General features: G+C 27.2%; 1 protein-coding gene across 1 annotated transcript in view; it reads right to left on the bottom strand.

Moving 5' to 3' along the window:
• Positions 1-4,974: 4,974 nt before the first annotated feature.
• The window catches only part of LOC107439579 (ATP-dependent RNA helicase abstrakt), a gene marked incomplete at its 5' end in the record, with an annotated part of 30,277 nt that continues 17,923 nt past the window's right edge, over positions 4,975-17,328 (bottom strand). The window contains 5 exon segments of the mRNA XM_071180442.1: positions 4,975-5,326; positions 7,282-7,392; positions 11,126-11,197; positions 13,330-13,479; positions 15,882-15,978. Coding sequence (XP_071036543.1) covers positions 5,190-5,326; positions 7,282-7,392; positions 11,126-11,197; positions 13,330-13,479; positions 15,882-15,978 — 567 coding nt within the window.

Below are 17,328 nucleotides of genomic sequence, written 5' to 3'. Positions count from 1 at the left end.
TACAGTCAAACCCCGCAATAGTGAACCTTCAAGGGATTTCAGTTCACTATATCCGATACGTAGGCGATTTAACTTATGGTTCTTTAAATCCTCCCTTTTATTTTCTGGCATCTAAATTTTTTTCATGAGCAGAAATTATTAACTGCCTATTTTTTCATATGTTACATACTGCAGATTTGTACAGTTTATATTCTCTGCAAATATCAGCTTGATTGCATCCATTTTCAATTTTTCTGATAATGCCTATTTTATCACCAATGAAGAACGTTTTACGTTTACTGCTCGTCAAATTTGTGACACTTGTTTGCAGCCTTTTTTAAACTGAACTAAAAAAGGAGTTGAAATGAGGTCCTTATCAACACATATTAGTGTTCAACCCTTTGACCAATAATGAATAAATACTCATTCCCTCTGACAGAAAATGCATATTCATCCCCTGACACCTTAAGGTACATCATCTGCCTTGGTTGGAAACATCTGCTTGGTTTGTTTAGGGATGGGAAAGTGAGATAAAAAAAAGCAAACAAGAAAAAATGCTTATCGCTACATTCCCCTCTATAGATGGTTTTAAAAATCAGTATGCATATTTATTTTGATGTAGAAATTTTAAAATTATTTTAAAAAAATGAAGAAAAAAATCCATCCAAGACAGAAGAAAGTTCACTGCATCCAACTTCCTCACTTTTTTGGTTCACTATATTCACAAAAAATAACATTATACGTGTATAGCAAGTCACGGGACCGAACATTTCGTTCACTATATCGGGGTTTGACTGTATCTATGGGCAAATCTCTAGAACCTTTAACCTATGGTGTCTTTAATCTTTTCTTATAAATATATAACATAATAAGGGAAAATTAATTCAAATAAAATTACAGGAGTAACTATGCATTACTAACTTTCAGATACGTACAGTTTTGATCGCGAGTAACTTGATTTTGACCTTCATTTCTTACTTCAATCCTACATTTGACGACTTTTCAGGAGTGTCGTTTAGAGAGTTTAACATACTTTTTTTTTTTTTTCAATATGTATTCTGTTAAAAAAAAACTGAAAATCACTAAAAACATAATTAAGTGTATCAGATGTACTATAATATTTTCTTGAATGATATTTTTCGTAAATATTGACGTTTGCCAACACTTAAAGTTTGTCGCGAAATTTTGGCACGTCAAACCGTAACCATCGAAAAAAAAGGTATACAATCCAATTCTGCGAGTGATATTCCAAAAGCTTATTTAAAGTAGAACAAACTTGTATCATTATTATAGATGAATATTTTTATTTGCAATAATTATAAATTAATCGAATTTATCCCAAACTGTCATTCGGTGAGGTAGCAGTAACGGTGTCAAGACCGTAACCTGACGCAGATCTAAAAAGTAATTGTTAAAATCAATCAAAATATTGATCACACGTTTGTCATTGCCAATTTATTTTCTGTGTTGTGTGCATTGCATCTGAGTAAAGTTTTCGATCTATTCCCTAGGTTGCCCAGACTGTAACCACAGGATTAATTAATTGAATTTAACATATCAGAACTTAGTTTTTTCCCTATGTTTTATTAATTGAAAATATTTTTTGACTGAAAATAATTAAAGTAGGTTTTTTTATAGCAATTTAACTTAATATTAAAATTTTTCAATTCATTTATGATACTAATAATTTTTGATGAAAAATAAAGGGTAAATAAGGAAAATTCAAAAATTTTAATATTTTGTTTATACTTATAAGGGCATCGAAATTTTTGATGTTCACGATTATTTTCTAATATTTCATACATTTTCAAACAATTCTGGAGGTTTAAAATAGTGTGCCTATATATTTCTTTTAAATTTTTTTTTTATCAAAAAGTTAAAGGTTCTAGAAATTTGCCCATATATATATACCTATATATATTCCAAGCTTCTGATAAATGTACTTATTTAAAACATTGGTTGGGAGGGAAAAAGTGGCTATATGTCAATATTTCAAATAAAAAAAATTTTCTGGAGCTATGATCGATTAAATTTTTTTTTAGTTAAAAGCAAGAAAGAGATAAAAATACATTTTAGGCGAGTATTTAGTACTGCTTTGAATTTTTTTTCCTCCATATGTGCCAAATTAAGAGAACTAATGTGACTGTGTAATTTAATTTGGTCTCCCTCTAGAATGTGGCCTCGAAAACCCAGGATTTAAAACAAACATTATAGCTAAAATAGGTCATGCATCTCATTAAAATGAATTATTACAAACTCATCACTGAATAAATAAAATCATAGTAATTTTTGTTCAAGTGGATTATTCTGATGAATTTTAAGGAGCAGAAGATAATTTATCAGTTAGATATCCTATTCAAGAATAAATTATTTCAGATCTGAAAACACTTAAAAAAGAAAACCCCAATTATTCTGCTTAGAACAAGTAAACTAAATAATAATAAGTTTTAAAAGCATTTGTATTTAAAGAAATATAAAACTAAATTGGCCATGATTGAAATGTTTATATCCAGCAAATTATTTACAGATCATTTATAAAAAGTCATAATTTAAAAGTTTCACGCCACTCTAATCTAATTTTTGTCTCCTTTTTTTAAAGTCTGTTTTGAAATTTAATAATTTATATGAAAAAATCGATACAGGTACTTCAGTGAGAAGAATACCACCTAGCGAGAAGAACAATTGAAGATTAGCTACAGTTATCTGACCCTCCAAGAAAAAGAATGAACTTGGGAGACAAAAGTTGCTTTCCTCCCCTATTCGAAGGTGATTTAAGTTTCAAAGGCAATATTACAAAAAGTTCTAATTATAAAATTTTTTTAACTAATATTATGGGACATTTAAAAAAATTTGTTTTGTTTTTTTAAATGTTAATGATTCTTAAATAAGAAAAAATTGATTCTAAGTGTGACAAGCCCACCATAGACTTTACATATTAAAAGCTTAATCAGGAAGTTTCTCCCAGCAACCACAGCTGGGACATCAAATTTTTTACTGCAGTTGGACTGCCTCCCTCAAATATTAGTACACCATGGAATATTATAATAATACATGTTATATGGAATATTATAATATAGTATGGTTGTATAATTTCAACGACCATCACTTTGTAGACAGATAATTTCATAGACTAAGTCATTTCATCAACAGGGTCGTCTTGTCAACAGGCTACTATTTGTAGACAAAGCCACGTGTAAAGTTTTAGGGTTAATTAGATCATGTGTTAAGTCACTAGCAATTTTTCATTATTTAGTGTATTTGAGTTTTAATTTTTTAAACCTAGCCTGGAGTAGAATATTTATAGTATGTTGTAGTTGCAAGAAAAGCATTTTTTAAAATTGCCTATTCCTTTTCATAGCTGCCAACTTGTTAAAAAGAAAACTAGAACACAAAACATAAGCTAATCCGGGGTAATTGTGACAAAGTAAGAAACCCTGAAAATTTTATGTGCAAAAATTCGATGTCAATTTATAAACCATACATAACATAATTTTTTGAACTAACAGTTTTAATTAATTATTAGTTACTGATGGAGAATATCACAACTTTATTGTAACTTACTCAAGAAAAAACTTACTTCTTACAAGAATCTGGATAATGTATAATTTTTTTTAAATAAATATAATCATTGAAAATGTTCTGAAATATTGTATCCCACAATCTTAATTCATCTAGACATCTCTGCTACAATTCTTACTCCAGCAAACTTTATTGTATAGTTTACCTTTTAGTTAATATTGAGCAATAATCCACCAAANTTCTTACAAGAATCTGGATAATGTATAATTTTTTTTAAATAAATATAATCATTGAAAATGTTCTGAAATATTGTATCCCACAATCTTAATTCATCTAGACATCTCTGCTACAATTCTTACTCCAGCAAACTTTATTGTATAGTTTACCTTTTAGTTAATATTGAGCAATAATCCACCAAACTTTGGCGTAAAATTCACCTATTAGTTGAAATCTAGCAGTACTTACTGAATTTCATATAATTAGTAAAAATTCTAAATATTTAAAGAACTCTTATGTTGGAAAATATAAAAGCTACAAGCTTCATATTGCTCTTATATTGTAGATAATTTAATTTAGTAAAAAAACAGCAATTTACTTAATTTTTGTAATATCAATACTTAAGAAGATATTTGTAAAACAAAACAGTAAAAATTTAAGCGATTTTTTTCAACACACACGTCTCAAGAATAGGAAATATATAGGTCTCAAGAATCAATGTACCAACCAATACCAAAATTATCCTAATTTCTGTAATCATTCATGATAATTTAATGGACTTTTAATACTTAGCATGCGAATTTAGTATACCTGTTAAATGCATAAAAAAGTTAATTTTTAAATAATGTTAACTGGTAAAAAGTATAATTTCTTAAATGCACAATAAAACATCTAAAATTAAATGTATCCATTAAAAATTACATTTGATTGTTTGTCAATAAAAGAATAATAAACCAAAATTAATAACAAGAATATCATATATTGATTTTATTCCATGACATTATTCACAATTTATGCAAGATATATACATAATATACATTATGAGCATAGAGTAGTTTCTAGATCACTAGTGGCTCACGAAATAATTGTTCACAGATGAAGATGTTTTTCTTTGGTGGCATCAAATTTCTAGTCTTCTGACTGACATAAAATTATCTGCTACTTTATACAGAACATGGAATGATTAATGCTCACATTTTATTTTTAATAAATTTGATTTTCACACTATATAAATAAAACTCATAATGCATATTTAAAACCTAGCTCTATTCAGTCGGAGATCTTTCCCTATCTTCCTGAAAACTGGGTAGTGGTCTATGAGATTATTTATTTTATGACTGGTGGTCAATGAGAATAAAAAGATCAGTTGCATAGGAGATATCTTAAGTTATTTAAAAAATTCCTCTGTAGATGGAATTGGTATATTTGAATATAGTTTGTGAAAATTTATTTTCATAAGTATTTTAAGAAAAGGGAAAATGAGTTTTTAAATTTTTAATAACACATGATATTGGGCACAAAACATTTAAAATAAAATGCATAGCATACAAGCAGTAATTCATTTTTGAATAGCCAACATTAAGTTTTTATTACATTATATCATAAGTGATTACTGTGCCATTGGTGAACATGCACACTTTCCATTCTTACAGATATATATTTTACATAACAACACATGAAGAGGTAGAGAGTGTCTACCAGTCAGCACTATTGTTTGCTAAATAGTCTCTTCGTCCAATATTGGATGCCTGTTTGTTCTGAACAGCCTCTAGTTTGGGACAATCTGTGATCCTGTGACCAAGTCCACCACAGTAAGAACAGCCTCTTTCTTCTATAAACATTGAGAAAATATTTCATTCTTTATATGTCTGAAGTAACATATTTTTAAAAATGTATTTTGAGTAGCATTCAGAAATTACAAATAGATTTGTAATGAGACAATTAAACAAAATAAATGACTTCACTAAATTTACCAGCTTAAATTTTTCAATAAAATAAAAGATATATAAAAGATCATATTTCATCAATTTTTTCATAAAGGGAATAATACAAACAAGAACCATATTACTCAAATAATTACAAACTTAAATTGACAGCACTATTTTCGATTCACAAAATAAATTATAATACAAATTTTTGTTTTGTTATGTTTGTTTTACTCTTAATTCATAATTTTAGTTGGGAAGAGATTAAATTTATTTTAATTATAGCAGATTGAATAGCATATTAATTAATTTAAGATTTTCATTACAAAAAGCAATTTTTTTTGTATAAAATTAAAAGTAGAAAGTTCCCTATAAAAATAATATTCCAATGGAATAATAAAAAAGAAAACATTTAAATTGATTCTCTTAAGGAAGTTGCATGTTTTAAAATTTTTTATATTTGAGGCTCATTTTCTTATTTAGTAGTATCAGTTGCTTAAATTTTGAAGCATTGGTTGCTGTAGATAAGCTGAGTAAAAATATGTATACATTTAAAGTTCAATGTCACGAGTATGATAGATTACGAGAAGAGTCCATTATTGGGATAAATTTCAAAGTCTTAACATTAAGGATACAAAAATTGTGTTTTTATTAGGAGTTAAAAATTTCCAAACTTCCACTATTATGATAATTATTTTTAGAGAAACTTTTTTTTTTACATGAAAAAGGTTTAAATGGAAGAAATTTTTTCATTTATTTTTGATATCAAAACAGAAAAGCAAAAAATGAACATTGTTACAATTTTAACTCCTTATCTCTATAATGCAATGTATCAGTGACCACTGGCTAAGTTATCTTTGACTATTTTTATAAAAGTCATTTTATATCCCTAAAATCTTACCATTAAAATCGACATTCACTGTAATCAATGATGTCTACGAATATTGAATCTGGAGAAAGCAGCGCAAAGCTTGAATTCAGAGCTTTGTGTACAAATGGGTTAATTAAAAAAAGGAGTGACAAGTGAATTTTAAAGCCAAATACAGTCGGACTTATATTTAACAAAGTTCCATTTTGCAAATTTTTTTCGAGGAACTAACAACATTTTGAAATTTTTTTCGTAAAATAACTGTAATAAAGTGAATTTTCTATTTAACGAACTTTTCTTTGAGATCAATTTTCCCTATTTCCCAAAATATTTTGGAACATTTCAAACTTGTTAATACATTTTATGGGGCAAATGACTTTGAATTGATTTTTGCAGCCACTCAACTTTCAGAGAAAGCAGTAAAATCCGTTTCCCTTTTTGTTTGCATTTTAAATGAAAAATTCAGACAAAATTAACGGATTTTATCAGAAGCAATTAAACTTAAAAACGCTTGTGGTAACGTATGTTTAAAATTACCTTTATAATAAATGCAGCTATGTTTTTACACATAAATTTAGCTTTTTTTAAGTTGAAAATGTATGTAGCATGATAGTAAAACACTGGATAATGTTTTGCTCTATTTTTGGTTTCCATGCAGATTTTTTTTACGGTTAAGATTTATAAAATGAATAGTAGATACTTAAAGGTGTATCAATTGCTATTTTGATTATGTCTAGTGTTTATGAATTTAAAACCTCTTTCGCATTGTTTAAGTATTTAAAAAGGTGATTTTCTATGTAATGAATTTTCCACATAATGAACTCATTATTGGGATTTAGCGACTTCATTAAACAGAGGTCCGACTGTATATCTATTTGACATACAGTACTATACTACCTCAATTTTCTGCGGTTATTAACGGAAATAGATTAATTTCATTCATAAAAACAACACCGGAACTGTACTTTTAAAACCAAATAATGAAAAGATTACCTCCAAGGTCAAGATATTTCTCATTCTCAGATTGTAGAGCAGCTAAGAAAGGTGGCACTTTTTGTTTAGCTTCAATCAGCAAATGCTTCATATCCAGAAGTACGGACTCATCTGTGGAATAGTAGTACGCATACTATGAATCTCATTACATTTTTGCAATTTATAAGCAATATCACATGTTATTTAACCCCTTAACATATTCCAGAAAAATGGACCAAAAATGGAAAAATTTTCTGACTGTTTAATTTTGTTCTTTATATTATTATAAAAGTTAGAGAATGGTTTTTTATTTAAAAAATAAAATTTTAATTGCAGCAACTATTGTATTTATAATTTTTACATACACATAAAAAAGTAATGGATTACACACACCTTATTCAATTAAAGCAAATTAAACAATTTTGAAGCTAAACATAATATAATATAAAAACAACACTATGATTTTTAATACATAAATTATATCAATCCAAGTGTGTTTATCTGAGCAGCTGACGACACCCACATTTACTCTCCCTCGACTGAAGTCATAATTGTTGAAAAACTAGGACCACTAATACCATCTATTAGGAATATAGTGAATTAAGTGTTCTGAAGTAAAAACAAACTTCACAAAATAGAAACGGTAGTTTTTCTCCTGCTCAAAGTCAGTTCGGGCATCACAAATACTGGATTCGGGTGACACTGGCAAGGGTTTGAACTATTTAATATTGGAATTGAAAATTTGATAAATTAAGAAATTGTCATAAATACCATATTTAAAATGTAAAATGCAGAGTAGAGATAAGTACCAATTTTTTTGGCATCAGTGTACAAACTATCTATATTATATAAAATGCTGATACGTACCTATGTATCAATAAAACCGATGATATTTCTTTTCGCGCGCTGGCATCATATGGCTAATCTATATTATATAAAACGCTAATACGTCTTAATTGATAGGCTTCGGCGCGCAAGAGCACGTAGTGGGCACCATATGTCTAATCGGGTAAATTCTCACTGAATTATCAAAAACATTCTCACAAAATTATATTCATCGAAGCCGATGCTTTACATCCGGCGTTCAGTATTATTTCATATTGTTTTACAACACATGGTTTAAGCCCTGTGGTGGGAAAGACTTTTAAAACAAAACGTACAACAGTTACTTTTCTCAACAACTGAAATTTAGAATAGTGTGATTAAGAAAAATATGCAAACTGTTTTCAATTTCAAATTAATATTGAAATGCACAGGTTTAGAATTTTCTACAGTGAAAAGTTTTCGGAACTTCAGTGTTCAAAAAAGTATACAAAAGCTAGACGTTAAGAACGTATCCAATGAACGAGCAAAGCGAGCATCGGATTGCGAAGCAATCCGAAATGAACTGTGAAAGCAGTTTTGGGGGTTGGCGAGCACCAGCGAGCAGGCCTCCTAGTTGTTTTTGAATTTTGGTACCTAAGAATCAATTACAAATACCTGATACTTTCAGTATCAGATACAGAACAATCTGAAATTTAGGTCTAAATTAGGAGAAGGACTGAAAAATTTTATAAGCAAAACTTATGTGTAATTTCACGACATGAAATTCAGATTTTGTCATTTAATTTAAATTGAACACAAAATTACAAATGAAATTACAAAAAGAGAATTGAGAAGAAAAAAGCATATGCACATCTCAAATTTTTTAATTAATTAAAGAGGAATTCTCAATGAAACTTTTTCAAAACAAAACTTTAATATTTATTTTTGGTAATTTAACCAGCTGTTCAAGGAATGTAAATACTTCCGAATGTGACAAAATATTGTCGAAATCAAATTAAAATTAATTTCTTCTCTAAATAGCTTTAAAGCACCACCCAAATGATTAAATTGTTTTTAATTTTTTTATAATCATGCAAACTTAGTAAAAAAGCCTTAAAATATAATGCGACTAATTCAATACATTACGGAAATGCCATCAATAAGTGTAATAAATCACAAATGGAACTGCATTAGATATGTTCCAATTTTATTTGTACCTTGACTCAGTTTCAAAAAAAGACTCTAAAGTAGGTTCAAAAAGTACCTAATACTTTGAACCAGGTCTGTGACTACTACCCAAAACTTAATACTTGTAATTGTTATAAATGATACTGTTATGGGTGCTCCATCTAGATGTTAAAATCAGGGTATCTGCCACATTTTAGATTTTCAAATTCGTGACTTAACGATGTTACTATTTTCTCTGACAAAAACACAACGATAAATTTAAAAACACATTATAATAACATTAATTGAAATTATAGGTATAACCAAAACTGTTAAACTCTGCATCTTCATATTCATAGATTTTAAATTTAAAAAACAGAGTAAAGAAAGAGTTGAAGCAATAAAATAGCTGAAAAAAATACAAAAGAAAATAATTTTTTTTCTGCAGAATTATATTCTAAAGTTACTTTTCTTGTTCATCAAAGGAAAGAAATACTCCAGATTTTTCTGCTCTCATTTAGGAATAAAAAAATTTCACTGATGACTGGCTTGATAAAAGATAATTCGGTCTAGAAATGATATTTTTTCTTTCATTTTTTGAAAGAAAACCATAATTTTTAAAGAAGATGATAAAAACATTTTATATTTTAATAAAATGTGACTGTCAGCAGGGATTTTGTTACAAATTAAGATATTCGGAACAACATTAAAAGGGGGGGGGAATCCATTTAAGAAATGTGATTTTTCACCAACCTAAATCCATGACTTTTTTTAAAAAATAGTTAAAATCATGACAAATTTTGTTCAGTACCAAAATTCATGACTTTCCATGATCTTTCAAAACTTTCCAGGTGCACAGATACCCTGTAAAATTTTACAATTTTCACCTATTTCTTTTTACTAGTTTTAGAAATTTTAATAAACCTAATATTATAAAATTTAATTGATGTACTCATTTAAAGTATGTACTAGATACTTTTAAGTAAATACAAAATATCAGATACAAATCTATATCTAACGAAAGATAAAACAGCATACAAGTAAACAGATACAGATAACAGCATACAGATAGTACAAGTAAATTGCTTTAGTACATATAATATAATTTTCCTTTACAATGTTTCAAGATTAAATATTAAAAAAAATTGTTCAAACACAGCTTAATTCATTTACTTTTATCCTTTTAAATATTAATTTTAGAAACTTACCAAGATAGTATGTGATAAATTAAGAGAACGATTAAAAATTTAAATGTAAAAGCCTACTTTGAAATTAAAAAGATGCAACAATTTTTTCAACCAACTTTATAAATAAATTAATAAAAAATAATTAAAAATGACTTTAGACTTTGAATTATCTTTGCATACATAATTTTTCAGAATGTAAGCAAAAAGTTTCCAGTTTGCTTAAACTCTCACAATATAATGAAATACGTAAAAAAAGAAATCAACATAAAGAAGTCCAGACTTTAGAGCAATCTCTTGACCAAACTATTGGGGCTATTATTTCTTCTTAAGAAATTAAAATATTCCTTTACTTTGAAACTATGAATTTTGTATTTTAAAAGAAACAGAAAGACGGTTTTATTCAAAAATTATATAATATGCTAATTGTAAAATAAATAATGAGTAGACAAACTATCAAAACTAATATTTCAAATGAAGTAAATTGAAAAAAAAATTGACTTAAATTAAATAAATTTAAAAAATATATATTGATTTAAATTAAATCAATTGATTTCTTTTTTCCAAAAGAATTTTATTTATTAACAACAAACAGACTGTTTGACTGGCATAAGAGAAAAAAAAATAAAAGAAAAAGGATACCATACATAATCAATAACAAGTTTAACAGAAAAAGAAAAAAAAACATTTTCATATTTTGAAATACATACCACAGGCCTTATTAATAAATGTGGTGGCGATTCCCTTTTTCCCAGATCTTCCAGTTCTACCAATACGATGAACTACAAATAAAAACACATTTTAAAGATAAAAATACAATAGCAACAATTGTTAAGAACAATTATTATAAAAGAATAATCAATTGGTATAATAATAGCAATAGTTCACATACAGGACTTCTTCATCAAAACTGTATAAATGCAAGTCTAAGAAAATCAAGGACAACTAAAAAAAAATTCTACTTTTTGGGAACGCAGAGAAGAAAATTAATGTTCAATACTATTTCACATACTATGATCAGCAATGGAATGCACATTAATCCAGGTATTTGAACTTTTATAACCGTTACAGCTAGGTGCTTAATTTTTAGTTAACAATGTGAAAGGTAATTTAATTAGGCGGGGGTTAAAAGGTTGAAAACAAAGGCCATTATGATAACATTATCACACGCAGTCTAAAAGAACATCCACATAGTATAATTCATGTAATTACTTAAATTAATACTTGGCAAGTATGGAACCTTTGATAATTAATTGATTTTAAATATATTTTGTAATTGATTTTTAATCTGATTTTTTTTAAAAATAATTTATTTAAATCAAATGTTTTTTATAATGCATCAAAGCCGATGCTTTACATCCNTATATATATTATTTTATTTACATGCATATGTTTTTGATTCTATTACTAAAAAAAGCATTGATTTAAATAAACTATTTTTTTAAATTTATTAATTTAAGTGTAAAATGTTATTAAAATATACATTATAATTAAAAACTCTATTATTTAAGGTGTGATGTTTTTACAAGTCTTATTTCATAAAGAAGATTTCTTACTAAGAAATAATAATAGGGACATGCATGTAAATTATCATATTTCAAAATAGACAAAAAATTTAAACAAAGGTAAAAATTTAAAAAAAAGGATAAGAAAGCCATAAGATTTTTTAATAATAATTAATAACTTGAGAGCATAATTTTTTAATTATATCGATTTTGTTTCATGCTAATTTAAATTCAGCAGCTTTATCAATCAGAGTAACTTGAAATATTTTTTAATTATGTATTCTGATCTAAACTAGTTTATTCCTTAACATTCATTAGCAAGTTGAACTTGAAAAATATAATCATGATTTCATTTATTCAATAATTAGCTTTGAAAAATTAAATAACAAATTTAACCATTTTAGTAAGAATAATTAACTATTTTAACTATATTGTTCTTAAATAATATTAGGTATTAGTAATACATCTTATCAGATTTTCTTGTTAGTAAATGTAAAAAAAAAAAAAAAAAAAAAAAAACAATTATTTAAATCAAATAAATTTGATTTTTTTTATTAAAAAAAAAAAAAGAAAAGAAAAAAAACATGAATTTTGTTAACTTTACTTACTATCATAATTCCTAGGATTAGGATATGATATAAAAAAAAAGATTAAATTATAACTGAATCCCTTATATTTTTATTTAGCTGTAAATTTTTTAAATGTTATTATGTGATTGAACTCTATTTTTTATGGAGATAAAAGTTTTTTAAAGTGCCATTTTATTATGATTATAAGAATGATGGCAAACCGGCGAAGCCAACAAGACTGAATGTTCTTTCATTCTCTGTACTGTCTGTGCTTACTGTGGGATCAATTTTGGCACACCTAACACGGTGCCCCTTAAAGAGTGGCCAACAAATTTGCCTGACTGTTACCTGAATGACGAGTGTCAATCAAGTAGGAATAGGGGGAAATAAAACTTTTGGGGACTTAAAGCTCCAAAAGGTTATACTATACAAATAAAAAGCAAATCTGAGTTAAAATGAGAGAGATAAGGAGACTTTTGATTCTTGATTAAGGATTTTAACAATTTTTGAGTTAAAATCCTTAACCAAAAAGTCATTGCAGAAATGACTCACATCATTCTGTGAACTTTTTTTCTCCAAATTGCCTTTTGGACGTAAAAACAAAACAATACATTATTGAAACTAAGACGATAAAAAGTAATTCAGAAGCATTTTTAATTAATACCATTACTAGTCTCAAACTTTTTCCAGGCATTAGTATTAGTCCATGCTTGAAATATATGCAAAAATAGCACGTGCATACATTGGTAACATTTACTAGTTAAAAACTATTATAATTGAATCATATACATCATAATTGAATGTATAATTACGATATCGCATGCAAAAAAGTGTATTCACCGTAATTTTCAATATCTTCAGGCATGTCATAGTTAATAACGTGCTGAATATTATCAAAGTCCAATCCTTTAGAAGCAACATCAGTAGCCACTAGGACATCTTTCTCTCCTTGTCTAAAAGCATCAACAGCTCGCGAGCGTTCTTCTTGATCTAGATAAATTATTTAAATACATTTAGAACCTAAATTATAGTAGATTAAAAACTAATAAAAGACATTTGCATAACTTGTTTAAAAACAAAAATAGGAACCCAAAGCATGATTAGGGGTAATTGTAGCACAAGGTGAAAATCTCTAAAAATTTTATGTGCAAAAAATAGATATCAATTTATATAGGGTAAACCAACCAGTGAAGGAACACTACCCAGTGAATTAACAATTCATATATATTGATTAAAAATAAGAATTTGAAAGTTTTTCTTTAGATTGATTGGTAACAATAGCTAACTGCCAAACAATAGGAAGTCATCTAGCAATGTTTTGGATTACCTGGTCAAATAGACTTCTCTGGAAAAATTTTTGAATTTGTTATTATCTCTGCAACACCTTGTTTCTTTGAAAAAATTATAAGGTGAGTGTTTGTATTTATATGTTTGAAGTGGAATTAATTGCATGTAATAGTTTTATTTTTCTCACTGTGAAAAAGAGAATTCAAAATATAGTTATTGAAGTTACGTTTTATTTTTTTAAAGCATCATAACATAATAAAGTACTAAGATAAGGGGTGTTTATTCACTGGATCACCAAACGATGAAAAACCAGTGAAGGAACAAGTGTTCCTTTATGGGGTTTTTTTTCTAAGTTAATGAAAATAAAAGATAAACTTTAGTTTTCTTGTACCTTTAGTGATGTTCCGCATCAAAAGTATGTTAAACATACGAAAAACAACTTTTAACCAGTGAGGGAACAGGCACATTCCTTTACTGGGCATAGATTTCCCAGAGAATGAACAATATGTGTTAATATGTTGACACTTTAATTTTCAATTCATGATTACAAAAAAAAATTAACATTTTCCAAGTATTTATATGTTATAATTTCAAGAATAGGCTTGTTTTTAAATATTTGTATGGCTTACAAATTCATAAAGAGCATTAAAAAATAACCAAAATTAAGTGTTCCTTTACTGGGTGTTCATTCATTGGTAAGAGCTGTTCCTTCACTTGGTCTTCTTACTACTTGTTATCTGAACCTCCAAAACTTTAAAACAATATTATGTAAGTTCTCTACAATTTTTTTTTACATAATTTGCAATTAGTAACAAATTTGTTGACACTGTCATTTAACTAAAATTAGGAATTTCGAAATTAATATGATTTTTTAACAGGCAAGCAAAGCTTAAGTGTTCCTTAAGCTTTGCTTGCCTGTTAGTTTACCCTACCATACATGTTTTTATATTTAATATAATTTTTTGAACCAACATTTTTAATTAAATAACTTACTTAATGAAGAATATAACACCTTTATAGTAACTAATTCAAGAAAAAACTTACTTCTTACAAGAATTGGGAAATTGGATTTTAAAACCACGTGACTATTAATCACGATATTGGATTTTTTTTACTTGAACATATATTTTATTCTAATATTACAGGTGATATTCTTGCATTTTGTTAGGGGGGAAATGCATTTAATATTTCTTTCCTCGCATTTTCTAAATAATCATCACAATAAAAAAATAATTTAAAATCATGAAATCCATAGTAGTAATTGCCAAAAGAAAGATCAACAACGAAATCATTCGAATCGGACTTTTAAAAAGGGGTTACTCAAATGCACAATTCATATTTTCTTTTTGTTTAAAGATATCACGATATTTAAAAGCTACGTGATAATCAATATTAATAAACTGCTAAAAATACAGTCGAAACATTACATCGATTTACGATACCATCCGAGTAAATTGAATGAGTCAAAAAGTGATTATCTAAATGCATGATTCAAGTTTTACGTGTAAATAACTGCAGAAAAGAAAATATTTTCAAAAGAAAAATCTTTCTGCAAGCAATTTGTAACATTCTGCGACAATGTGGCCGCAACTCTGCCACGGGGTTCAGATGAAAACTGTTTATGAGTAATTGAATCACTCATTCAATAAGGTCTGAAAGTGCTTAATATTTTAAAATAAGCTTTACAGCAGGAAATATTGAAAGTTGCAAATATATTTTTCAACCATATCGAATAATTAGCTTGTTAATCAAGAAAATAAACCAATATTTTAAAATCTTCAATAAATTAAAAATTGTATATTCTTTTATATCTATATTTATATCATATATTTTTATAATGTAAATCCAGTAAAAATAAAATATTAATCAATTCAATTAAAGTACAATCTTATAATATTTTTGTAAAATTTAAATTTGAAATATTTGTTTCCTTAAGTGAAGATATTTTGGCATATAAAATCAGTCACTTTATAAAATTAAAAGAAATTTAGACTATCATCAAATTAGACATATAAAACTAGTATAACATATAAAACTGATACACAAAAACATATAAAACTAGTATTAAGTATAAATGTTCAAATGAATGAATTATTAATGCCTACCTTTGCCCCCATGAATCGCTACAGCTTCAACATTTTTTAAAAGTAAATATTCATGTATAGCATCAACATCCTGTTTCTTTTCCGCAAAGATTAAAACCTAAAAAAGTTGGGAAATATTTTAAGCTAACATGGATATCTGAAGTTTGTCTCCTACTTTACCTACTCTTTTTAATCAACTAAAGGGTTCAATTAGATAGAATCTCTAATTTGTTCTCTCTCTCTAGAATCTCTAACTAACTAGAATATTGTTCTTGAATTTTGTACACTAAGTTGAATAAAACTAAATTCAAGTTGCAGATAAGATAGAATTTTAAGCATAAAACATGTTTACCAATTTTTTCATCTCTTAAAACAAAATTAACTCATTACAAAATTGAAGTGAAATATCACATATTAAACTAAGAATTTATTCGTAATATTCATGCTATAATAATATTTATTACTTTTAAAATGTGCAATTCAAGAACTTTAATATAAATATTTATAAGAAAAATAAATTTAATAAAGGGAAGGGAAACAGATTCGACACTTTCTGGATAATGACAAATACATACATATATATATATTCTGAAAATTGTATAAACATATATAGATAACCGTAATTTCGCAGAGATACCCCATATCATTTCTGATTTAAAACATTAAGGCCTAACTGGTGCTTTTTTTTTTTTTTAAACTACTAGAACTTGATGTTGTTCATTTACACCGCACTAGAGCTGCACAATGGGCTATTGCTACTAGAACTTGAAGATTCTGATTTATTGAATTGATTTGCCAAATTTTTTTTTTTACTTTTATCTTTTGCAACGATCTATTTTTGTAATTTAGGGTCAATAATAATTTAAAGTACAGTAGAGAACCATTTATCCGGTATCCAGATAACCGGGAAACCAGAAAACCGGGAAAAATATTGCTCGATTTTCCCGCCATTTTAAACTAGAACGAAAGAAGCGGAAATTGGACTCATCCTTGAAGTTGAGTAGAGGAAAATGTAAGGAAGGGGAAAATTTTTTTCCCCGTTTATCCAGCGAAACGTCATTTCCTCCCTGACCTTGAAGGCAGGGAAGGGAGGAATGTTTTATTTTTTCCTTTAGGCCGTCAATCAAACTCAAGGGTGTGGCGTGCTGATTTCGTTTTCGGCTTGATTTACGAGGGGGGTGGGGAAAATGCATTGCATGCATATCAGTGAACAGAAAAAGAAAAGAGAAAAATATATTTATTTGACATCGACTAATAAAAATAAAATCTTTTTCTTTTGAATAAATTCTCATTCTTTGGAAGAGCGGTATCAATTGCAAGTTTTTCTTGGTGTGGAATCACATCTGCTGTAATTAAAAATCTTGTTTTTATCAACAAAAAAAATAAAATAAAAGGAGAATTGTTTATTAATTTAAACATAGGATTATTTTATGAAGCAGATTACAGTTTTGTTTTTCTGATTCCACTA

This window comes from Parasteatoda tepidariorum, chromosome 4, assembly GCF_043381705.1.
Source record: "Parasteatoda tepidariorum isolate YZ-2023 chromosome 4, CAS_Ptep_4.0, whole genome shotgun sequence".
Taxonomy (NCBI): domain Eukaryota; kingdom Metazoa; phylum Arthropoda; class Arachnida; order Araneae; family Theridiidae; genus Parasteatoda; species Parasteatoda tepidariorum.
This window is presented reverse-complemented; position numbering and strand designations above follow the sequence as displayed.